Source organism: Protopterus annectens, chromosome 1.part2, assembly GCF_019279795.1.
Source record: "Protopterus annectens isolate FY-2018-M chromosome 1.part2, PAN1.0, whole genome shotgun sequence".
Lineage (NCBI taxonomy): Eukaryota > Metazoa > Chordata > Ceratodontiformes > Protopteridae > Protopterus > Protopterus annectens.
In genome coordinates this window covers 824,202,291-824,229,858 of record NC_056727.1, presented here as the reverse complement: position 1 = coordinate 824,229,858, position 27,568 = coordinate 824,202,291, and the positions used below count along the sequence as shown (strand labels likewise).

Sequence of the window (27,568 nt, the reverse complement as noted above, 5' to 3'; positions counted from 1 at the left end):
CACTTGGTCAAGAATGAGTCCCATAGTTTGCGAGACTCCTGCTATTTTTTAGAATTGCTGAATGAAGTGAATTGCAGTGATGATGTCATATTAGGAACTATTGATGTAATTAATATTTTTCAGTGATTCCACATCGTATTGGACAAGATTATTTTCTAGTTGCCCTGTTATGTGACAGTCAGACAAGTGTGAATGATTTATGAGTGATTATGTAATGTATTGATTTGTTGTTGAGCAACAATGCTGTACACTTTGACTGTGAATTTTTTCAGCAGGTTTCAGGGTTAGGAATAGGAGCAAAATATACCCCATTTTATGCAGATTTAGTTTTGGCACAATGGGAACATGGTTGAAGACTGCCCTTTCAAATATTTCCAATTTCTGTATGATATATTTGTATTATGGAAGTGTGATATGGTTTCCTTTGAACAGTCTGTTAGATTCTTTAGATTCTTGGAGGATACCACTGAATTTTTAAAATTCCTCTTCACATGTAACCCCAAAGAAATCAACTACATGTCAGTATAGAAAATGATGTTGAAAAGAACACATATATTTCTAATATTTACCAGAAAATTTTTGATGAATTTGTTTAAAGAAGGATGTTACCCTGATGAATTGAGACAGATAAGAGTAGAAATAGTTGAAGGGAGGAAGACAAAATTTGCCCCTATTTTGAGAGTAAGAACTGGAAATAATCACCTGTTTGGATGGGATATAATAGAAAACCATTGTACGACTTTCGGGACCAATAGGGAAAGGGCTATGTTAATGTCGTATAATAAGATGGCCCCTAAATTGGTAAAACCTATGTTCAATTGTAAAGTAGTATGTAATAGGGGCAAGAATATAAAGATTGGCTGAAGTTGAACCCCACGACACAAAGCCGACACACAACCTCTAAAATGTTTAAATGTGGGAGTGGTAGGTACTGTTGTTCCAGTAATGATGGTCCCTTTGTCATGGCTGAAGGTGTGGATAGGATCCTGAAGTGTCCAAGTAGATGTAATTGCAACACCAAGATGTTGGTTTAGCTGGCGAACTGGATCTCATGTGCCAGATTTTATGTAGGTAAAACTACAAGAAAATTGAGAGACAGAATATATGAGCACACTTATGATGTTAAGAAATGGAAAGAGACTCATGTGCTTTATAAACATTCATTAAGTTATACATCTTTCAACAAATTCATTTTTTTTTAATTTTTTGATAGGATGGTAATGGATGATGTGGGGGGGGGGGGCCTGCAAATTTGTTGAAATTTAAAGAACTGCTTTGGAAAAATAGATTGAAATGTAGGCAGCAGCCTTCATCACAGTTATATAAGTTGTATCAAACCTTAGGGTGTACATGATATTCAGCAGCCTAAAAGACATGCAAGAGTAACCGTATCACATATTGTTTCTTTGTGTTGCTACAACTCATCGGACTTAAGCATATTGGCACAGAAGTAACTGTAGTAATGCAGTCTAAGGCAAAAACTCACCCATTTTTGCCATAAGATACGGACTTCCATTTAGTGTTGCTGCTCAGTGTCAGACATCACACAAATGCTGAAGACACAGACTGATCACACAGAAGAGGGGCATCAAAAAGAGAGGGGGAGAAGGGGAGAGGGAGACAGACAGAAAACATTTCTACTTATGCACCATTTCTGGCCATTTTTGTTGTGTGCTGTTTTTAGGTTTGTCATCATCATCATCCTCATTCTGTCATGTTCTCAGCAATACAGTGTTCCCAACTGGGAACAAGCAGATAGGGCAGAAAAAGGATAATGTTGGATTAGTAAAATATGTAGCCTACAGTTGCATTCAAAGTAGTAATGCAATTCAGTCATTAAGACGGACATAATTCTGGATTAAAACCCGTGAAATTATGCTAAACATTGTCTATAGATGTGATCATTATCTCATCATGGACACTGGAACTCTTATGGGTTCATAGGTGTTTACTAGGCTAACGACCACAAGGGCCTTTTTAAGCCTAGTCATGCATCCCAAATCTCTGACAACTTCTGATATCCTTGGCAAGTGTAAGCAGGGACTTGGGAGATGAAACATTTACAAGATAGGGTCTGGTAGATGAACCATTTACACATTGCCTGTGTACATTAGAGACATAGTTGCCAAACCAGGGATGAATTTCCTGTTCCAAATCCAATTGTCCAAGTAACACTTGAATTGGGTTAGGCAGGAACTCTGCTTCACTTGGATGGGGAGACAGGGTAATCTCTGGGATACATACCTGTCTGTCCAGCAGGTCCTATTTATACCACAGGCAAGGTTTAAGTCCTAAGAATGAGTAGTTCTGGTGGTGTTTGTTTTTTGAATATGCAGGAGGTTCATCAGAGTGTAGTCTGACAATGTATTATATGTCAGGCATAGAACTCCCCTCAAAAGCCTGTAGGAGACAGAATACATGGATAGAGTCTTGAGGCAGTCTGCTTACTACATTTTATTTAAGCTCTGTATTCTTTTAGTGAGGAACATCTGTGGACGTTCCATTTGTTGGATATGCCTGGTTGGGCACATACCAAGCAGAGCATTGTACTCAATGATAGGTCTTATGAGTGCTGAATATAGTGTAACAATGACTTCCTTGGACTTAGATGCCATACCTTTGTTTATAAGTTGTGCAACATAGAATGATTACCTCACTACTGTAGACACATGATGGTCAAAGGCTGCATTACTATCTGTGTGTGTCCCCAAGTCCCTGACTACTAGATCAACTCTAAGGGGTGTGTTATCAATATGATAGTTACCAGGGGTGGATGAGTTACCGAAGGATACTGTTATGGATTTCTTGACATTTAGTTTTAGTCCATGGCTCTAACACCAGCTGTTTGTCTTTGTCAGCCCCTCATAGAGATCATTTGTATCAGTGTGGGATTCAATGACAGCTCCTAATTTGCAATCTTCTTCAAATTTAGTCAGCCAGAGACCACTGACATGACCTTATCTGCACAGAAGTAAATTCCAAAAAGGATCAGTCCAAGGACTGATCCCTGATGGACTCCACTTGTGACTGGCCTCTTTGTAGAGGTGGACTCCCTGATTCTAACTTCCTGGGTCCTGTCTGTGAGCCATTTGACTATCCACTGGGTGACATATGAGTTTATACCTAACCTCTTGAGTTTGTCAACAATGCCAGAGTGGGGTATTATGTCAAATGCCTTGGCCAGGTCAACGTAGACAGTGTGAACCATTTTGCCCTCATCCATTGCTTTGGTGACACTCTCAGAGAAGTCCACCAGGTTAAGTAGGCATGATCTGCCCTTGATGAAACCAAACTGGGTTGGGCCCAGTGTTTGGAGGTTTACTATATCAATATTGATCATTTCCATGATAATTCTTTCCATGGCTTTGCATATATGACTAGTAAGACTTATGGGTCTGTAGTTTCCAGGGTCTGTAGATGGCCCACCTTTGTGCAGATGGATGACTGTTGCTGTTCTCCATTCGTGAGGCATTAAGACTGTTTGGAGGCTATAATTAAATAATTACAGAGACTGTGATAGTTCATGTTTCATGTTATTTAGAAGGCATCTTGGGATATTGTCTGAGCTTATTGATGCTGTGTTTTTGGCCTTAGAGAGTGCATTAAGGACCTGTTCCCTAGTGATAGCAGGCAAAGTTATATTTGATGGTATTTCCTGAGGGAAGGTTGGGGGAGGGGTAAAGTTGGAGATGAATGTATTGGCCAGTAGATTTGCTATATCTTCTAGCTCAGTATAGGTGGTTCATTTTACAATGAGCTCTGCACACAACTGTGTATAACGTTTGAGGTTGCGGACATAGCTAAAGAATGCCTTGTGGTTTCCTTGGCCTAGGAGCCCAAATGTACCTCACATTTGTCTTTAATAGACTTTATTTGTCCTCTGGGATGTTTGTTTCATTCAAGAGTTCTTTTATCCTGCTGGGTGCTGCACTTCCTGATTTTTTCCATGATTTTCTTCCTTCAGCTATACAACCTATTCATTTTGTGAATCCACCGGAGTGGCTTGTTTTTTGAGTTAGTTCTGTACTTCTTCATGGTAGGTACAGCTGCCTCTATGCAGCTATTAACACACTTGTACAGGGTTTCTGTGAACAGTTCTGCATAGGCAGTATTGTCAGGGTTTATGGGAGCTTGAAATGTTGCCAGGTTATCACTTAATAGCAGGAGTTTGGCCTTAGAGTAGTTCCTGAATATTACATTTTTAGCAGGGGGTCCAGGCTTTATTTTTACTTCAAAAGAGACCATTTTCTGGTCTGGCCTTACCAGGGAAGGCATTACAGTAGGGGGTGTGTGCAGCACTCTCCCATATTAGTAAGGACCAGATCCAGTATGGTTGTACCCCTGGTTGGTGTACTGACTATCTGGCTCAGGGATCTTGTGTTTACAAAATCCAGGAATCTCTGTGCATGCATGTTTGATGTCGTATAGGATTCCCAGTTAATAGTGAGGTAATTAAAGTCACCCTATGAATATGGTATTAGGTTAGATGGTTAGTGTTTCTAATAAGTTTAAATACATAGTATGGGTTTCCTCCATCATAGAGGGGGGCCTATAGCTAAACAAGGAAGTGGTATTGGATTTTGCATATGGTGATTCGAACACTTCTTTTGCACACTTTAAGTAACATAATTGAAGGGACAGTTAAAACATACTGAAATGAGATAATGTAGGCATTAGGCTACATCACAGTAATGACAATTGTAAAATCACCTAAGGTGGACAGGTGAACATTACATCCAGCAGCCTCATATATGTGCAAGAATACAAACTGATGAGAAAGAAAGGGGAACAGACAGGGAGAAAGAGAGAGAGAGATACAGGGAGAGACACATGCAAAGAATTTTGTTTGTGGGACATGTCTGACAATCTTTATAGTGAGTTTATCCTCATATCTGTCATGCTGTGTACAATAAAGGGTTTGCAATAGGGAGCCAGCAGGGTAGGAGAGCAGAAACATGATTAAGAAATAAGCAGGAAAATGGTGGGTTAATAAGTCACTACAAATGCTTTAGTGGTCCAGTGTTAAAATGGAGTTCTATATTTTTTCCTTTCCTTGACTGGTTCATTAAAAGTTGTAATTTAAGAAAAATAAAGAGCAACAGGTTTAAGCACATTTGCACAAAGACAAGCAGACTGTTATGGGTGATGGCAAAAAGTCATCCGGTTTTCCATAAGATGTAAAATGCCATTCACAGTCGCTCATCATTGTTGCAAGATGCCAGGCTCCATGCAAACAATGAGTGCATTAAATGAAGGCTTTTTGTACTGGCCATTTCTGGCCAATTGTGTTGTGTGTGATTCTATTTTTTGACCAGAGTGAACATGTGAAAAGGGGGTTATGCAAAAGGGAGGACACAGGAGAAAGGATACAGGAATTTACAGGATGGTAAAGGGAGAGCACAATTGCTATTCACTTCTTCACAAAATAAATGTAGAATCATACTCATAAATTGATGAATTTGGAGAGTCACTGGACCAGGAATGTGTGACAGCACCAGAATAATGTTGTATAGCCAATCGGACCAAATCAAATTTGTGGAAAAGACACAAAGTGGAGAGCTGTGTGTGGAGTGTCATTTTTTTTGTTTGGAACAGATGCCCATTTTCTGAAGAGAGGACTGTTGTGTAAGGTGCTTAGGAATAAGAAGGTGAGGTAGGTAGGGTAGGTTAGGTAAGAAGTGTAGACATATAGGACATACAAGACAGACAGGGGTGGTGATGGACACAAAAGGTTGGGGGACACCATGAGTGAAGATAGGTAGGTAACATTAGAGGTACATCTACGTCCAGCTTGAGAACAGTGAGGCTCTAGTCCTCATCCTCAGAACAAGTGTCATTCTCCTGTTTCTGTTTCCTGGGTCAGTGCTGGATGTAGCATCAATTTTGTAATCAGATGCAGGACCTTTTCAACTCTGCCAATTCAGTCACAAAGGACCCTCTCCATTATGTCTTCCACCAGCCCTGTCAGCTCCAGATGAGTGACAAAGCCACTACCTCCAGTACTACTCCTAGTGGTTACCACTACACCAGCAGCTGGGACAGAGTTACCTGGTGCAGTTGGAGCAGGTAGGGTAAGAGTTGTGGTGACAACTCTGACAGGTTGTGACCCAGATGTGCTGAGTGTCTGTGCTGCATGTGGTGGTGCCACCACAGCCACCTGTGAAGGTATGGCAGGCCAAAGCACAGTGGTCAGTCTAACTGCCTGTGTTGATGGCCATTTGGCTTGCAGCAGCAATGCATCTAAAAAAGTATAACCAAAAAAAAAGAAAAAAGAGAGAGAGAGAGACCAAGATAAAGTTGGGGAGACAAAACAGAGAGAATAAAATCAGTGGCATGTCACACTATTATTTCAATGCATAAATATGTTCAACTTTGCCACATCAAGATATGGTGTGAAGGCATTAATGTAATATAAAGTAAATCAATGTCAGTGCTGTTATATATATAATGGAAACATTTAGGTACCTTTGGTATATTGAATATATGTTTTTCAAGGTCATAATTCCATTTACCAGATGTTAGTGTAATTTAATATTGCAGTAAAGATTTTAGAAATAAAATACTCTAATAAAAGCTAATTTCTGCTTCTGGGAATTGAACCTAGACATAGCTAAGCTGGTGTAATCAATGGCTCATGCAACCAAAAGAAATATTGGAGCAGGTGTGTATGCTTGATACAAAGCTTATGAATGCCTGCTTATGTTGATATGGACTGATGGACTGAAAAGTATTATCTGGCTTACATTCATACCTGATGCATACTTACTGTCTGCCTCTATAAGGTGAACTTGTCTCTTTTGATGCACCTTGTAGTTCAGGGCTATATCTTCTGCAGCTGTTCAAAAGAGAAAAAAGACAAGATATATGAAACCATAATGAATAAACGTATTATCTGGCTAGTCCATGTTATGTCATTGATTGCTGATGGTTCACTACACTTACACAACTGAGGGGGGGTGGCAGTCTTAAATTCATCTTCCCATCATCTCAGGAGGTCCTGCATGTACATTTTCATGTCACTGTAATGCTGATGAAAGTGTGCCCAGTGTGTGGAATGCCATTTGCACTAGAGGCAGCCTTGGCCAAGCTATTTCAAGCCTCAGCCTTATACCGAGACCCAATATAACCCCCCTGAAGCAGTCAATGGCAGTAGCATGTGATTAGGAGTGACACAAAAATCCTGGACTCCTAAACACCCCACCTTTGTGCCCTAAATGGAGCACCATCCTCACTTTCATCAGCCAAGTCTACAGAAGTACACCTAGAACATATATGTCTGAATTAATTCCCAATTCAGGTTTTGCATGTAACAGCCTGTACCAACTACACAGCCTTGCCAGCTGTATTTATACAATGAAAAGTACACAAATGACATGGCAGTCAAATTGGCAATGATTACATCAAAAAACAATGAAGATGTGAAACCTGACAGTGAGATCTGTCCATGTGTGATGCTCACCCCATTTACACATGTACTACTGTTAAACACTGACATACTTTATGGTGCCTGTTATAATCATTGCTGATTGAAGATAACAGACACACTAGTAAAAATTGAGTAGTACCACCTTGGAATTGAGCCAATGAGCAAAAGAAGGTTAAAATATAAATATTTTCTTAGTATTTGTCAGTACCACAGGAGAGCTTTATTTTTAAGTGTTAATTTGAGGTATACTAATTTACAAATGAATGGAGATATATCTAACATATGCCTCTGTGTGTGTGTGTGTGTGTGTGTGTGTGTGTGTGTGTGTGTGTGTGTGTGTGTGTGTGTGTATGTGTGTGTGACTTTAAGAAGTCATGGGACTGTACTTTCATATAAAACGCAACATTTGTAGTTGCAAATATATTTCAGATGCATGGCGTTGCATGACTTGAAAAATACAAATTGGGATATGTTACATTGATAGTTCACAAGACATGCTGTCCTAAACACATAGTTAGGATATGTGACGAGTCATAATAATTCTAACAAAACTATTGTGCACATTATACCTATGCAAGTACATTTTAAATTAACTATCATTATTATCATGTTTACAAACTTTACTTACATTATACTGAACTTATATAGCAAACATTAATGATACATTTGTTGCAGAAATCATATTTATGATATTAATATATTTAGTGTCATATTCATAATCAAAATATTGTAACAAATGTCATTCTGCCCCCCTCCGCAAAAGTATCAGTAAACTGGATTACAAACCTGCATTACTTATTCTGTTTCTCCAAGCTTACTGCAATTACACCTTGTGCTTTGGAGATGGGTAGCTGAGAGGTGCATTTTCTTCACTCAGTACTGTCAACAGTACTGACAGCTGTGCACCAATGCCAGACTCATTTGTTCTACAGAGGGTAGACCAATTTACATTTTTCATTTTTGCCTTCAGCAATGAACCATACTGCACCCTGTCAAGTGGTGCAAACATGCAAAATGCAAAAAAGAAAGAAAGAAAGAAATTTACAGTAACAAGTATACAAAGAATTTATAAGTAAGTTAGCCTGACACTTTGATCCTTTTAACATATGCTTGCTACATCACAACTTTCATTACTGTTGTATATCATAATCTTTTCATATAATGCCAATTCTTCAGAAAGGGGACCCAACAGAAAATTATATTAGCTCCTTATTGCCACAGTATATAGAATTAAAAATGCCATCTTTTTAAACAAATTCTGTTATAGCCAAGATTACTACTTGTGACATATGGATAAGTACTCCAGCATATATGAGGCATATGTCCACATTACTGATGTTAATACATTTGTGTAATCACATTTTACAAATTGTCATTTTACACTATTCATAGCACATGCTGTTATTAATAATGAGAAAAGCTGATTTTCCAACAACACATCTGTAACAGAAATTAGAAGGAATACAAGCAGGATTTGTAAGCATGTATCACACAGACTGTAGCCTGTTCATTTCTTATAAAAATGCTGCGTCAATGTTTATTCTGAACCCCCTCTGAAAAAATATGTGCAAACTGGATTCAAACCTTGCATTATATTTTTTCTGTAAGTTCACTGCACTTACACCTTGTGTTGCAGAGATAGTTAGTAGACAGGTGCATTTTATTCACTTAGTACTGTCCAGAGTGCTAATGGTAACGCACCATCACCAGTCACATTTGCGCTAAAGATGGTATTCCAAATAAAATTTGTGAGTTTTTACCTTAGAAAGTGTTAGTGACCTCTGTCACTCAACACTGCACAATGCCAAGCAGCATGCACATGATGACAAGAGAAGAAAAAAAAAGAAATAGAAAAAGATTTCAGATGTACCTTTCTGATGTTTTCTCCAATTTATCTTATAAAATAAGCATATGTTACTTAAACATCACTATTTTCACACAAAAAAGAACTCTCTCTGGATCTGAACCTTGAAACCATGGCATTAGTAAGACACATTTAAAATTATTTTCACTATTTGTCACTATATGCCACAGACACAGACATATATTATGGAGAAAGTAGATTACATATTCTCAATATGAGGCATTATATCACTTGACATTAAAGAAGCAACATTTGCATTTTCTGACAGTTGTCCTTTGAAATTTGTCAGTAGATGTAACCAGTACTGTCTTAGTCATAACCAATATTTGCAATACTACATTTTTTAAACTCTTTTTGTTCTGTGAACATTATTCTCTTTTCTGTGGTTATCCAAAATGAATGCAATATCATTTGGATTGACTTTGATATCTGTTTGTATATTTAAATGGAAAAATGGCACAGGAACAACGGCAGTGTCCACAAACAAATATTTAATAAAATGGATGTACTTAAAAACCAACGTTCTAGTGGAACTGCATCCACAATGAAGCAAAGAACAAGAAACAATAAATCCAAGTGTAAAGCGCTTTTCGTCTGTTAGTATAAACAGACTTCTTCAGACAAATGCACTACATGAATCAAAGGTTATTTAAATGCAACAGAATAGTCACATGATAGATGTATTTAAAATTAACTCTTAAAAGTCAGAACATTACTGACTTGTTTTTCCACCTTACGTTTTGTAGAAAGAAAAACAATGTGCAAAAAATCATTAGAAAAACATAACAGCCACTAAATAAAATATATATTAAATAAGTTACATTAAAAACAATAGTTAAATGTACTCTGTACATAACGTTATAGTTGTACTTAACATACTGCTAATTAAAAACAACGGAGATACATTTATTGCTACAAAACAAAAATATTGTATCAACGTACGTTAAATATGTAATGTAACATGTATTATACTAATGTTAACCATGTCAACAACTTTTATGTGTGAAATACTAACAGGGCTACCCTTATATCCAAAATTATAATGAATGTAAAATTAGAGTTTTGTATCTATCATGTGACTATTCTGTTGCATTTAAATAACCTTTGATTCAAGTAGTGCATATGTCTGAAAAAGTCTGTTTATACTAACAGATGAAAAGCGCTTTACATTTGGATTTATTGTTTCTTGTTCTTTGGTTCATTGTGGACGCAGTTCCACTAGAACGTTGGTTTTTAAGTACATCCATTTTATTAAATATTTGTTTGTGGACACTGCCATTATTCCTGTGCCATTTTTTTTCTGTATTTTATAATAGTTTTCCATTTTTTGGTGGTTGTATATTTAAATGGGTTATGTACCTGAGCAAAGTTATAGATAACTTTTTATTCAGAGGCACAGTGTGCTCATATGCATGCATTAATAACACTGAAATAAAGGTTCATCTCCTATGTTAGTCAATGTAATCCCTCACTTTTTGGTAACACTCTTCTCCCTGACACACCTTCAGTAAGTACACATCAAAGTAGCAGGAATGTGAAGAACTAATTATTCATGCAGCCAGACTAATCATTCCAACTTGCAAGCCCTTAGCAAGCAATGCTTTTCAATACTTGTTCTTAAAATGCTACATGGAATTGTGTAGGTCCTCATACCATGTCAGCATTTAGTGCAGAGCATAGGATTCATGAATGCTAATGAGTTGTCAACCTATTTGCATATTCACAGTGCTCACATGACTGAATTTGCACTAGATATGCTAATTATGTTGGTAAGTCACTTGAATTGTGGTAAGAGAGACTGTTTTGATCCAGAGACTTTGATACTGCTGTTTCACTGCTGGAATTGCAATTGTTTTCTCCTTTCATACAGAATATTTTTTTCTTTTATTCTATTTCTCTCTTTGCTGTATTCATCACTTGTTATTATAGATAAGCCTTCCACCAGCACTGTGGAACTCCTACTGCCTGATGTCAGAGTATCAGTAGATTCTGATGATGATGGCAGTGATGAAGAGGCACAGTCTGGGAATACAGAGGTTCAGTCAGACACTGAGGCTGTGGCTCCCATATCATTTGTCCGTATTTGGATGCAGTCAGTATGCTTATGCTTACCCATGTCACAGAGCCATCTGAGGTAGGACAGGTTGAGAGTGGCACCATTGATTAGGGTAGCATGGTTACTCCTGCTGCAAAGCTGTCTGAGTCTCCACCTAGCCATTATGAGGAAGACATACCATACAAGGGTGTTGGTAGAGCACCTCAGAGGAGACATGCTGTCCACCTTCCTCATATTCTTGGGTCAGAATATGCCACGCCACATATGTGTAGGGCTGTCATAGAAGCACAGATACATTTCCCCACTGTCTTTGAAGGGATAAAGAGTGAATCCTATGTATTGTACATTCTGATGTGTGTGACTGCCTGAACCAAGGTTCCAATGAATAACCTACAACCCCCACTACATACCCTTGAGGAAAGTCACCCCTAGTAAACCTTGTGTACAGTTCACAGGTATGCCATATATCTGAGTCATGGAAACTGCCAGGCTTACCTAAATACACATTGTAGGTGATCCCTTGGGCATTACAGGCACTCAGACAGTTAATAGACTGGTATCCTTTCCATTTTCCTGTTTATGTACCACCTTCCCGTTTTCACCAGCTGCAGCTTTATTTCAATGTGCTTTCAATCTAAGGCTTCCAGAACAACTGGGAAATATGATTTGGCATAGAGTTGTTGCATGGTTGTAGCTGCCTCCTCTGGGTGAGTAGGATATCATTTGATGCATGTTGTAGCACTGCATTTAGAAATTAATGTAAGATTCTAGAAAGTGAGACTTGTGACACCCCAATACATCTCATGTGCTACACTTATGCTTGTGTGATGACCTCGTGGCAACCAATGCCACGAAATGTGAAGAAGATGCGGTTACCCAGTCTGTTTCAATGAGTAATCCACAAAACACAACCTTAGCACTAAGAGCATAGAGGGAGTGCACTACTGTCTTAGGTCTGGGTCTCCAACCTCCACACCCAAATTATACTACACAGTATTCACTTACAGAGCTACATCACTTTTTCTGTGACCCAATGTCTCCCAGTGCCTCTCTATCCACAGTAACTGCTATTCACTCAAAGTATTATTTTTCACATTCACACACATGAACACCGTTTCCAGGGAAGGCTATTGCATGCTCCAATTCCACACAGATTTCTTCCTGGGCCTGATAGCACTGCCACCACTTTGAAGAAAGTCAGAGACTTCCAGTTACCTGTATGCTCTGATTGTGCCACTTGATATTTCTTTTACAGGAAGTTGGCTGAAGCAGTCTGAAAGACATGGTCCTTACAGTGTGTTATTCCTCAGTGTAAATGGTTACCCTCTTTTCAGTTAAGCAACAGTGAACACTCTTGTAATAAACAAATAACAATCACAATAGGTTAAAGATAATTAAAATGGGTTTACTTAAATAATCAAGAAAATAGCACGAATGTCAAATTAAATATACATAGGTTGGTGCACAAAGAAGATTAAAGTAAAGTACAATAAACATAGATAGAAAGCATACAGAAAAATCCAACTCCACCTATTTAAGTTTCCTTGCTAGCTGCTACAAGAACTACTGTACCTTAAAATGACTAGCTAATTTCCACAGATAGGGTGTTCTCACAGCAGCTTCACACAACAGTCATTAAATCACAATTATATAGCCAAAGTCCTTCTGTGACTTCATTTTTGCTGTAGAGACTGATGATAAACCAACTGGTCCCACAGCCATCATAACAATATGAGCTTGTCACAATAACTTCACACCTGCTTCTTCTTTAATTGCATCCCAAGTGGACCTTAAAAGTTTCAGTGGCAATTGCATTTCAATGCTGTTTCATCCTCCCCTGTTATCTAAGGAGAAGGTGCCATTCTGTCTGTGAACTAGCCCTTCACTCCACCCTTTTACATCTGGACAAACAAAAGTTTTTGCTAGGTAACATATATTGCCAATCAACATGCCAGAAATGGATGAAGAAACAACACACAAAGAGGATACAGTATGTTTGTTTCAGCCAAACATAATCACATTTCACAATCATTCATTTTTAGCCTTGCATCACCTCTGGATTCACATTTTGGCCCCCTTTAAGAACCTAAAGTGAGTTTTCTGGAGGTATCCGTCAAGAAATGCAGCTTGAGACAAAGGTGCAGTTTTTTGTACATTATCCTATGCCCCTTCTAGATAATCCATCTGCATTACTGTTGGTACTATCACAGCAATGTTGGATAGTCATGTTATACCACTGCAAAGCTAAACTCCATTCTGTCCACTTGCTCTGTGTAACCATTTTAAAAAGGTTTTGATCTGTAGCCGCAGTGAACTTTCTCCCAAACAAATATGGTTGTAGCTTATGCAGTGCCCACATTATACCCAAACATTCCTTTTCTATGGCTGCATAAGATTCCTGTCTGGGTGGAAGTGTGCAACTCAGATAGGGTGCCCCTCTCCCTCTGAGGAAACCTGGATAAGTACAGCCTCCATGCCATAGTTAGAAGCAGCTACCTGTACAATGGATTCCTGATCATAATCAGAACTGGACAATTCAGGGGGTCCACTAAGAGACTCCTTGAGCTTCTGAAATACCTGCTCACAGGCAGGTGTCCTAACAACCTTATCTGGTCTATCTTTCCTAGTCAGGTCTGTAAGTGAAGTAGCTATTGTACTGTACTGGGCAACAAATTTTCTATAGTACTCAGTTGTCCCTATGAATGCTCATACCTGCTTTTTTTTTTTTTTTTTTTTTTTTGGTAGTAGGGTAGGCCATGTCTGAATAGCCTCAGCCTGGCAGATTCTGGTCCGATGTTTCCACCATCTACTCTTTGACTCAGATACAATACCTCTGCCATACCCACCTGATACTTGTTAGCCTTGATAGTCAGCCCTACCCTTCTCTGACATGCTGCACATGTTCTGTCCAGGGCTGGCTGTAGATGGCAATATCATCAAAATAAGCAATGGCATAGTCTACTGCTCCTGTTAGGATGCAATTTACCAGCCTCTAGAAGGTTGCTGGGGCAGTTTTCATGCCAAAGGACATTTTTCTAAACTCATACAACCCAAATGGAGTCACAAATACTGGCCTCTCCATGGCTGCAGGTGTCAAGGGTACCTCCCAGTAACCCTTGGTCAAGCCAATAGTGAGATACCCAGCTAATCTAAGGCTTCATCTGCCTTGGGCATTGGGTAAGCATCTGACCCTGTATGATTGTTCAGTTTCTTGTAATCCACTCAGAAGCGGGTGCTGCCATCTTTCTTATGTACCACCAACACTAGTGAGGCCCAGGGACTGTTGAACTCTTGGATTCCTCGTAGTTCCAAAATATTCTTCAGTTCCTCTTTCACAGTTTGTCTAACTCTTTCAGGTACTCTGTAGGGAGATTGTATAACTGGTCGCTGGGGTCCTGTGTCTACATGGTGCTTCACCAAGCGGGTACACCCTGGCTTACCAGTAAACATATCCCCAAATTCCTGCATTACTGCTTGCATTTCCTGAACCTGGCTATGGGTCAGTTGAGGGGAAAGAGCCACCCCATCCGCCAAGGTGTCAAATCGAGCATCACCAAGGAGATCTATGTTTAGATCCCCTTCTGACACTTCCTGCAACTCACTGCAGATGCTAAGTACTAAGACCCCTTTGGCATGATAGGGCTTTAACATTTTAACATAATAGAGCTTGTGCTTTGGCCTCCTACCTGGCAACTCTATCATGTAGCTGACATCATGGTGAAAGGGTCCTCCTGACTGACTACAGCTTGTTGTGTCTTACAGGAATAAGCGGCATCACCTGTTTCCCTACAGAATAATCTCTTGCTCTACCTGTCCTGTCATACTAGACCTTTTTCTGCTGTTGTGCCTGTGCTAGGTGCTCCTGAGCCCCCTGCATGAGCTCCCTAAGCCTATTGCTCAGGTTCAGGACATATTCCACAACAGATTGTTCGTGGGAATCACACTCACCCTGACACTCATCATGAATTAAATCCAGAGGCCCCCTTACCCTGTGACCATACATTAACTAAAAAAGGTGAAAAACCTGTAGATTCCTATGGTACCTTTTTGTATGCAAAGACAAGATGGGGTAGGTACTTGTCCCAATCCTTCTTGAATTAGTCTGCAAATGCCCTTAACATGGTCTTCAATGTAGAGTTGTACCTCTCCATCAAACTATTTGTCTGTGGATGGTAGTGAGTAGTGTTTAGGTGCTTTACACCAGAACATTTCCATGAGCATGCCAGCAGATCTGACATAAAGTGGCATGTGTATTTGTCAGTATGTCCCTAGGAAACCCTACCCTGCAAAAAATGCCTAGTAAAGCATTTGCTAACTTCTCTGCTTCAATGGAAGACAGAACCACTGCTTCTGGGTACCTAGTGGTGTAATATATCACTGCCAGGATATATTTCTTACCTGTGGAACTTGGAGTACTCAGAGGTCCCACAATATCAATAGCTACCCTCTGAAATGACTCCTCAATAAAAGGCAAAGGCGTCAAACCAGCCTTGGCTTTGTCTCCAGCCTTGCCAACCTTCTGGCATTGCTCACATGTCCTGCAGTACATTGTTACATCCTTTGCAATCCCAGGTCAAATAAATTCTGCATAAACTGTCTTTCAGTACATGTTATGCCTATATGGTCTGCAAAAGGAATATCATGAGCTATTGCCAGGAGTGGCAGTTGGTAGACACTGGATACTACCAAGTGCTGTACTTCCTCTCCCTATATCCCTCCTTCAGGGATCCATTCTTGTATAATAATCCTTTGTTCCAAAAAATGGACTCCCTCAGTCCTTGAGTATCTGGAGCCTCCCTGGCTACCTCCTTCAAGTCCTGTAAAGTTAAGTCTGAGAGCTGAGCCTGCCTCAGCTCTTTCTTACTGACCCTCCCCAGCTTCCCTTCCAGAGGAGGTCTGGTACTGTCTACCACTGGTGCTTCAAGTTTAGACTGACTGCTAACACTTACCTCTTCCCTAGAAGTATCACCTTCAAAGGGAATACCAGTCCCTTTCTCCTGTTGTGGCTGAGATCCCAGATCACTTCTTCCACCCAGCTCCCCCTATGTAGTATCCATATCACCAGCCCCAGATGGAAGTGTAGGCTTTGGCTGGATCTCCCCTACTGCCTTCCCTGTGAGTTTGCTTCCATGCCTGGCTGCATGTAACAGCATGCACACAAGATACTTTACTGTCAAAATCATTTCCTATTAGAGCATTAGCAGGAATGTCCTCAAACACAGAAACCTGCTTACTGCCTTTCCCCCCTTCCCAGTCCAGATAGACTCTGGCCAAAGGTACCTGAAAAAGCTTTCCAGCTAAGGCTCTTAGTGGAGGGACTGCTCAGACAAATATTTCTCCTGACTGACCACTGTAGGTTTGACTATGGTTATATCTGAGGCTGTGTCCCTTTTGGCAATTACCTCCTTTCATTCTACCAGGTAAGGATACAAACATCTGTGATAGCTGGGTGGAGCTGTTGCCTCTAAATAACCCACCACTATAGTAGTGGTAGTTTTGCTGGATGCTTCTTGAGATATTTGTTCTTCTCCTTGCTTTAGTGGACAATGAGACCGTACATGCCCCATTTGATTATATTTAAAGCATTTAACCCCAAAACCTAGGAGTGTACCTGAATTTGTGGCTTCTCTCCTGCCCTGTATAAGCTGCTCAGATGGCCTTGGCTGACTGTATACCCTTGTTGTGTACTGGTCCCCCTCCTATGTAGTGACAACCTACTAGTTAGATAAAGGTCCCCTTTCCTTCCCATCTCCTCAGCAGTATTATACTCCCGGTCTGTCACCCAAATCCTCATGTCTTCTGGAATAGTGCTAAGGGCTTCTTCCCTGACCAAAAGATCTGCAAGCTTTTCAAATGGAGTAACATTACATCCACTCACCCATCTGAGAAAATAAATGCTGATTTCTGCAGTATAGCCAGCCATGCTTTGGTCTGCCTTTCTCTTGTATTCTTTAATTTTTTTTCTGTACAGTTCTGGAGTTAGTTGATAACAAAGATGCAAACATTCTTTAACTTTACCATAATTTAAACAGTTAACATCACTACATTTAGAAACTGCATGCATTGCTTTACCTGCAAGCAAGGGAACCTCACTCATTGCCCTTGGTCGATTTGGTGCTGAATACACACCCTCTCAAAGGTCTTTTCAAAGGTCCTTAAAAAAGTATTCATATTATTGCTCTCCTTATAATGAAGAAAAAGTTGACTACTTACCTGGGGTTTTGGGTGAAACTTTTTTCTCTCCCCATGGCTCACATGCTTCTGGCATTAGAGGATTATCTCCTTTTCATGCTAATATTGTTTTTCGCTCTCCTCTGCTTCCAGTTGTCACATTTGCTCAGCTGCTTCAAGTTCCATGAGCTTCATTTCCAGTGCCAGTCTGTGTAAATCCAGCTGGGCTGCAAAGTCCTCCTAAGATGGAACAATTGTCCTGGTTTAGTTCTTGCAGATTTTCTCCTTGCTGCATGCACTGCTGCAGATTTTCTCGTTGCTGCAATGTGTGCAAAGCTACAACCATTTCCTCCTTCAACATATCGGCTTGCTGTACTCCCTTGGCTTTACAGTCATTTGCCAGCTGAGTCAATGACATTTTAGCATACTTGTCAGCAGTGCTCGTCCTCTGCCTTTTCCTAACTAGTCTGCCTAGAAAATAAAATTATTGCTGTGCACAATCAGACCAGTGTATATTTTACCTTGTGGCTGAGTACGTAAATGCCAAAACATACATTAGAGATGCAGATTCAGTCATGATATTAGTTGAAAAAAAAGCTCAAGGTACTTTATGTTTCACATGAGATCTAGAAGCTGCTGAATATCCACATTACTGTTTCTGTTTGTCGCATAAAAGTCCCCTGAATAATTGCTTTAACTCTGGATTCATATGATCTGCAATCATCATGCAACTAATAACAATTAAATTAGGCAAAGAAAACTCACCTGAAAATCACTTCCTATTGTTCTACTTATCACATACTGCAACATTTTGTTAATCTGTTGCCTTCTTTCATTAGGTTTAGTTGAATATTTTTATATATTACATTGTGTTAAACTGTTGCCAATTTTCATCTGCTCTACTTGAATACGTAAATGACTGCTGTCATATTAGTCAAAAAATAATGATGTAAAATATTCAAAATGTTTTTTTTTTCCTGTAGAGAAAATATGAAAATTGTGGAAAGGTAAAAAAATGGCTATAATTTTCTCCTGGTCCTACTTTTGAGACCTACCATATTAAGTATTTTGATTGGACCATTGTAATTATTCCCATGTATAATATTACCACTTTACCATTTTTTTGACCCAAAACTTACAATATATTAATTTCTTCAGCTTATCTTAGAACTGTCATGGCTATTTTTCTCTGGAGGTAGTCCAGATTGTTGAATTGTCTTTCAGTCTGTTGTTTCTGTTGTTAATGAGATATCCTCCCATATTATACTTTTAAATGAACACTTAATAATCACTCTAGAAAAACATTTTCTAAGCAGGAAGTACATATATATGTTCATAACTTTATTTGTTATTTATACAATATGCATGAACATTTAATGTTTTTCTAAGAATGCCAAGACCTAAGATTTAGTATTCTTTTTCATTCAGTAGACACACGTTTATAACTACAATGTCCATATGTTCCTTTCTAAAACATTGTTAGTGTGATGCTAGTATACCCTGGCCATTGTGCTTTTTTGTTCATTAAAATTAGATTTCACTTTTGCAAAGTCATATTCCTACAAGTCATAATAAATCTGGAATGTAAACTAACATTTGATAAATAACATCTTAACCTGCTTAAAAAAATAAACTCTTCAATGTAATTTTAATGCATACACCAATTTATCTAATGCACTGACATTTCATCAGACACCAGCCAAGCTGCAAGCATGAAGGATAAATTGTATGGGCAATTTAAATTTGCATAAGTAGTATGTCTTAAGGAGGTGTGAGTATTTGGAGAAAATCTACGTGGAGACAGAGCTAGAATTACAAGAGTTGAGTCTTGTTCTCTTGACTCTGGAGATGTAAAGACCCAGTCAGGCTATAATTTTATGCTACAGACTGTTAAACTGAAATTCATTTTGTTATATCTGTAGTATCACGGAGTAAAGTGACAGCAGTGCAGTCCATATCACTCTTCCAGACTTTCAAATTTATTTATTGACTGATGTGATTACTGTCAGCTGGAAAATAAATCTGGGTGTAAGAAGCTCCTAGCTGCAATTCCATATTCAGTATGCTATTTCAGAAACACCTGATATGGTGACTAATATTCAATTATGTTAGAAGGGCTAAGTGGCAGTGTTAGTCAAATAATTAGAAGTAGTAAAATAACAGTGAACACTATGTGGACGAGCAGTTTGTCTGTTTGTTTATTTTATTTATTTATTTATTTATTTTGACTTATTTGTTGCAGCCAGTGGGATCACTTTATTTGTTTCTGAATTCCATGATGTTTCTGATTTTACTTTAATATGCCGGCTACCTTAATAAAGCCTGTCACTTCTTACAAAGTGAAAAGGAATAGAAACATGAATAATGGCAGCTATTAATGCAAATGTTAGCTCAATTAAACAATGTAGGGAGGCAGATTAGTAACTCAGCGTGTCCCTCACCTCTGGAATAGACTCCTCCTGCAGATAAAACAATGTAGTATAGTATCTCCATTAAAAACAGGACCTGGCTAATTGGATAGGCATTCATGAATTCACCTTGGGCTTGACTGGCCTACCCTGCTTGACAGGGGAGGTTCAATTTGAGGAGGACTGGCAGGGTACAATGGTCACAAGACTCAGTAGCCTGGAACTTTTTATTATTCTTATGATTCCTGTAAGGACTTGGTCTAATTCGGGAAGTGTGAATTAATCCAGACATTCATAATTTTTCAGATATTTAAAAAAAGAACACTGTTTTTAAGATGTGTCTTTACGTTTGTTTCCTTCTCCTGTATTTATTGCCTGTGGGTTTATGATGGTGGCAACAAGTGGTGACAATAGACACCTTTATTTGTTTGTAACAACAGTAACATAAGCTATCCTAAGCCACCTCACCTTGGAAACCTTTACATTAGTTATTATTCTGCAAGTGACTACTTTGTTTAATTTTTGTGCAGAGAAACTATAGTTGCATGTGTATGTATGTAGGTGGTGGAAAGTCAAGCAGATGTACTGGTGGCTGGAAGCTGATGTAGAATATCAGCATGGGTTACCAACAAGAGCAGGCATCATCTATGTGCCATATCCCTCGTTAGCTTCACATGGCACAAATTCTATCTATCCCTCTCCTCAGCTGATTCTGGTGTAATGCACGGCATGAGTTAAGGAGATCATCTGATCAGAAATTAGTTTCAGCATTTTGTTCTAAGTTTGAAGTAACCTGAATCCATAAAAGTCAAGTCATTCAAGAGCAATCCTTAGGTTGTGCACACGAAGAGAAGAGCTTTTGCCAGATGTGTTGTGGGTTCCCAGTTTTTGTTTTCTACCGAACATACTGTTGCACTTTGGTACTCATTTTCTAAATTATAGGTAGTAAACTATTTTATTCTTGCTTAGTTGGCAGGAGAAAGTACAACATCCAAATATGCTTTTTCTGTTTTCATCTCATTAGCAGAGATTGCTTCTCAGAAGCAAGATGCCATTTCTCGATTGCTTTATAATGTGCAGATAACCTAATGTCAGAGTCTAGGAATATTTTTTTCATTTCTAAAGTGAACAGCTGCTGGACATATAATGAACTGAAAGTGTATATCTCAGAGTATTATTGATGCTTTCTGCCTAACAGTGAAGTGACTTGAGAAGTAGCATAAGGAATTCAGCACTCTCATTGGTATCTTAAGAGAGCGGGACACCAGAAATGGAAGATACTGTATACTAAAGAGTTCTGTACACCCTCATTGGTATCTCAAGAAAGCAGGACACCAGAAATGGAAGATACTGTATACTAAAGAGTTCTATACACCCTCAATGGTATCTCAAGAAAATGGGACACCAGAAATGGAAGATACTGTATACTAAAGAGTTCTGTAAGTTAAGTAAATGTAACATCTTATACTCAGAATACAATGTTATAAACAAATCTGTCATCCAACACAAAGCTGCACAATGTTAATAATATAGTTCTGCATGGTGACCTATATGTTCCTTGCAGGTATTCCATGAAGACCAAGTTTTAAATGCAAAGCATGCTCAGAGTTCCAGCCCAACTCCTTAACACTTTGTTCAGTATTTGTCAGTCCACCAGATTTAATGTAGTTGGTGGGCTGAAGGCAGCCAGCAAAGTATACTGCTTTATTAGCAAGCTGTCAGACAAAATGTTACATTATTTAAAAACATGCATACATGGTTGTATACTGAGTTTATCAGCTTTGAGATTTCAGTGGGCAACTGCACTGCTGAAATGTAATGGAAGATACTTGTAGTCTTTAACTGGCATCTGTTGCTGCTTTGGTTTCTTTTGTTGTCTGATGTGACACTGTGAAGTCTGGACATAGTCCTGTCTAGCTGCATGAAAATGAAAACCTGCAAGAGCTGCACCAAAGCAAATGTAATTTGCATACATGTCTTCTCCTTGTTGCTGTCCTTTAATTTGTATACTTTCCCAAAATGACTGGACCTTATCAAGAAATGAACGTTCTGGTGCAATCATGTCCATGTAGAACAGCATCTGCATGGGTCAATGGGCCATACTAGGCTGTCGATCAGGTAGGCCATTTGTAGTCCAACCTCAATATCTCAGTCTCTCAGTACTCTACAGCATGAGGAACTACTATCTAATTTTGTCCCCTTTAATGAGGGCTTGAGTGACCAGACCAGGGGTGAACTTACAGTTTCCCATCCATTTATCCAGGTTGTGCTTAAAAGGGGTTGGGAAACTACTTTGCTTTACATTTAAGGGAAGTCTGTTCTATAAAAGAAGGATTCCTTGAGAGAGGCATCTAGCTGACCATCAGGTCCTATTTATCCTGTCGTAGAAGATTAATTCCTTTGAGTAGGTGTTTTGGGGTGTTGTTTGTTTTATGCATGTATAGGAGGTCACATATCCTTCAAACTTTCTAGTTGAGGCAGAGGTGGCCCCTCAAGAGTTTGTAGAAAACAGAGAATGAAGAACGTACTTTAAAACAGTTTGTATAGCACAAAGAAAGCATGCCCTTGATTCTATTACTGAGAAAATATTGCAATCTTTTGAATCAAAATGAGACATATGTTTAGATAATCACATATTGAAAGGGTTATTAAGTTTTATTATAGATATGATGAAGGTGAAGTAGAGTGAAATGATAAATTCTCTTGAACTACAAGATATACCCCTATTATCAGACTGGCTAGATAAAAGAATTAAAAAAAAAACTCCTAATGGCTGTATTCATGGTAATCAAAAGATCATTCGTTGTCAGCCCAGCTCCCTAATAACGGTCAGTTTTCAAAGAGGTGTCATCTATATGGTAGGTGTATTGGTGCTCATGTTTGCAAAAAGACACAGCACTGCATTTCTTGGCATGCAGCTTAAGTTCATGCTCTAGGCACCACTTATTTAGGCCCTCCTGAGGAATATAACATTAAAAATGAGAGTTTATGACGGCTCCAGATTTGTAGTCATCTACAAATAATTGGATCTATTGAAAATAGTTCTCAATAGTGGGCAGCAATGTTGCAGACTATGCAGGATTTCCAAGGTGTAGTATGATTAGATTTTGAGGTCAAGTCCGAGTAGATGTCACAAGGTCTCAGTGAAATTCCTTGCCTTCCTATCATTCAGATTAAGCCAAATACTCTAGAAAATAAAAAGAAATGAAAGTTAAGACAAAAGTTTCATTGTTGAATTACTGACATACCTTACAACTGTTCCACATTTGGCATAACATTCTGATTTTATTCCCTGTCTTTACATTTGTTTTGCTGTTCTAATTTGCCTTTGAGAGTTCCAAGTTGTGCTGTTTTATTGGCTCAGCTGTAAAGCCAATGAGGGTGGAACACATCAAAGACAAACTGGAGTCAGTGGATTGATTGCAGGCTTCTATCAGCACTGTGCTTTGGTCTGTTCACTTAGCTTTCCTGATCACAGTTTTAGCGGTAGCTAATACTTTAATATTGCTAAGCTCTCTTTCGGAGTTTTGCAATGAATTAGGTTCGATTGACAACTTTTATGCTCTTTCAATCACATATAAGGTATAGTCTGTAAAAGAACCCATAATATATTTAAATCCAAAACCAAACAAGGCCCTTTTTTCTTGAAAGAGTGTGCTGGGACTTTAAAGTAACATAGTATCCTCATTCCAGCAGATTGATCAATATGGAATCAGACAATAAAATTGATGACATGTTACTTAAGGAGTTTATGCTGGAAAGAAAAAGGGCAAGGCTAATGTTGAAGAAACTGATGTTACCCAGGTAACAGTGAGGCATGTCCTTGCAAAACTAATGTGGTATTTTGAATTCACACATCTAAAACCCATGTGTTATGCAAGTGAGAGAATATACCCCTAAGTAGAAAAGTATCAAATAAGCCAATGGGGGGTAATATTAGTGAAGAAAGAAAAGGTGGGCTTCTCGACTCAGTTTGAGAATGAAGATCGTTACAGTTATGCAGAGTATTAGGTTTACATGATCGCAGAAAAATACCTTAGAACTAAGAAAGTTAAAAGCTGGAGGGAAAAAAGTAATTCCAATTAAAATAAATGGTAGCAGGATGCAGAGTGGAGGTCAGGGATAGGTGGTTATAACTGGAATAAGTTAGCCAAGGAGCCAGGATTCTGGGAGTAATTTCAATTGGATGATAATGTATCAGAATGGAATAAAATAAAGATATAATTTAATCTCTTAGATAGGGTATTGCTACCATAAGTAGGCTTGACTGATGAATATAAAAGCAAGGAAAAGGAGATAAAGGATTGGGAGGATATTCCAGAGCTATTAACATTTATAATTCAACCTAGAATCCAACAACTTGAATTTGAAAGGAATCAGGATAACTGCCTATGTAATATCTAGTGAGATCAACCAGAGTATTAAGAAAAGAATGGGAGATAAATCTTAAAGTTTCAGATATAAGGATTCTAGTGGAAGAGATTCATTTGGCCATTAAAAAGGCTACTAAGTCAATACATTTCAATATATTTGAGTGGAAGGATCATTACTGCTATGTTTATATCCCTGCTAGGATGAATAAGATATTCCCCAATGCTATCAGAAAGTGGAAGTGTAACGAAATGGGAATGACATGGCTGTCTAACTTTAAAAAGTTTATAAAAAAATTATAATAAAGATATTGAGGGTTCAGACTAATATGCCTCCTACTGTTAGGTGCTAAAAAAAGTAAAACTGGGAATTGCAAATATGAAAAGCTTGCCAAATGCCTTTGCAGCGATGTGAATTACACAAGAATTAAATAATCATGATTTGGAGTCAATAAAAGAAAGTAAAGGCAAATGTATTGTCAACAAATGGAACCTATGACACTAATGCATTTACTTGTATGGCAAGGATTCTTAACACTACCTGCTTTCTAAGCTGTTACTTTTAAAATATTCTTAAACAGTAATGCAGCTCATATTCAGTGTGAAGAGGTTTTATGGTATAGTTTAATTACTGCAACCATCTGTCATAGGCTATATAAAATTCTATTAAAATATCAAGGGAAGGGGATTGCATATGACAGGAATATCAGTCAGCTGCCAGTGAATGGATAAAAGTGAACTATGAATAAAGACAGCACAGCATATTACTGTTTGAGTTATATTTACAAATATGGAAAACAGTATACAGTAAAGTGACACCCTTAAAAAATGCCCTCTTTTCAAATGCTAAATAAAATTGAAACCTCTTGATCAAATGTTTCCATTTTTGTAGTGAAAAAATGGACCATAGCGAATTAGTTCACATGGACGATAACAAGGAGCGAAGGTGGAAAAACATGGAATTGCAGATGGAATATGCAATATAACAGAGTACTGCTCCATGTATCTTACATTCCTTTGCCCAGAAGCTCTCACCAAGCATTACTTTTAAAGTTCAAAGTCATATGTTAATCTTAAATTGTGATCAGGACTTTGTTAAGATAAGACACTCATTTGTGATTGCACTGTAAAGGAGGACTTCATACAATAGTTCTGCGAGTCTATTGTCCCCATAGAAATTCATTAGTGGTTTATGACGGTTTCAAAGTATAAGACAGGCATTTGTCAAGGGCAATTCAAGAAAAAGATTCAGGAAGTATACTCTCTTGTCTTTTATTTTTTTTGCCTATTAAAAACCATCACTGTTCAATACTTCGTGAGTACAGTGTCTGTGTTTGTCTAACTAGCTGGTTTAATAAAGTTAACTGTTATGACTTGTATCACCTCCTCAAATCTACAAGCATAGCCCACTGTTAACACAATTAAATCCAGGTTTCCAAAGCACTGACTTCACTATTTCTGGATTTTAATCATGGAACTATATAGATGCTTGCAAAAAAACTTTCAGTCAAAGTTAGATTTATTCAATGTATCTTGAACATATGTGTTTAACAATCTGCATAAGTAATGCAATAAAGTGTCATGGCACTCCTGAAATGCTCATCTGTCTTCAAAAATCAATACAGTGAGGCATTTTTTTTTTTGTGAATGAAAAATGTTAACTGTGACATATTGGATGTTGGAGATGTGGAACAAAAATGTTGATGTACGGGTTTACCTAAAAGAAGTCTGTTTTAATACATTGTTTTACTAATGTTCTTAATTTCTATGGTTAATCTCTAAATGGTAACCATTTGTCATTCTTAATGTAAATTATGGACAATTCTGACACTCCTGTACAGGAGGGGAAATTCAGGGCATTTTAAGAGGAGATGTGGAGAGTTTGGATTTAAAGTGGAGTAATAACTGCTTAACTGGTAGCAAGTCTCTAATGTACAAATCTTACTAATTATGTAAGATCTGTTATCTGGTGAAAATGTGTACCAATGTACTCCCTGGGCATGTAAGTTTCAGGACTATAGTTGTATATTAATTTTCAGAAGTATTGCTGCTAAATAAAAGCACTACCAAAATATAGATTTAAAAATGTTATCATTTTGTAAACTTGTAAGTCAGAATTCTGTGGAAGTGTAATGTTTGTTCATTTTTTTTTTACTTTATTTCCACAGCCAGTTGATGTGGAAAAATGGGTATGTGTCTACATCTGTTTGCTTCTTCTAGTTTCATACTAACATTCTTTTCTTCATGCACCTATGTAGTAGCACCTGCACGGATAACATACATGCTTCATACCTCAGTACTGTAGCTTGCTCTTTAACTGCCATTCCTTGCCATGTTTCCTTTAGTAGTTATGTTTGTGCACGGCACTGATAGGCTGCCATAGAGGAGTACTTATGCCTGGCATACTGTTAGTACTAATGCAAAGTATTGATTAATGCTACTATCCATGTTACTACTAAAATGAAGTATTGACTGATACTAATATCCATCTCTGCAGTATGAATCACATCTGCTCATATTACATTGTTAATCCCTAATTTAGCCTGTTGTTTTCTTTCAGTAATGCTTTTAGAGCATGTTACTTATCTCCAGACCTATGAAAGTTCAGTTCACTGTTCGTCTCAAACTAGTAAAATGGTCCCATTTACATCTGGTTATGAAACTTATAGATTAAGATGAAGCTGTGTCATACCTCTCAAATTGTTAGAGCTAAAATTCTGGACAAATCTAAATATAATGGGGAGCCCAAAATCAGACACAGATTTTAAATATTGTTCGTATAAACTTAGAATGTGCTGAAACTTAAAATGACTTCCATCCTCAATAATTTACCAGAACACCACAAATTTTATGAAGAACAGACCATAATATGAGGCAAAAGTCTGGACATTCTGCAAAAGTCTGGACAATTGAGAGGTACGGGCTGTGTAAGAAGAGTTTTGTAGCTAGTTTCTACACACATTAAGGCAGACAATCTGTCAGGAATAGTACCATTACATGTCCCTTTATAAATTTGTGTCTTGCTGCTTTAATATTGAAATGTGACTGAATGGTACTGAAATTAAAGTGTTTCACAATGTAATGTGAATGGAACCATGAAACTTTACTAGCAAATGTGTAAGCTGGATCATTCAAGGACACACACACACACACACACACACACACACACACACACACACACACACACACACGCACATGCACACACACTCACACACACACACACACACACACACACACACACACACACACACACACACACACACACACACACAC

At 38.2% G+C, this 27,568-nt stretch overlaps 1 protein-coding gene across 1 annotated transcript in view; it reads left to right on the top strand.

Annotated features, from left to right (window-relative positions):
- RYR2 (ryanodine receptor 2) overlaps positions 1–27,568 on the top strand; it is a 6,224,161-nt gene that overhangs the window by 1,414,368 nt on the left and 4,782,225 nt on the right. The window contains exon 4 of the mRNA XM_044059048.1: positions 26,464–26,484. Coding sequence (XP_043914983.1) covers positions 26,464–26,484 — 21 coding nt within the window. The remainder of the gene's footprint in view (positions 1–26,463; positions 26,485–27,568) is intronic.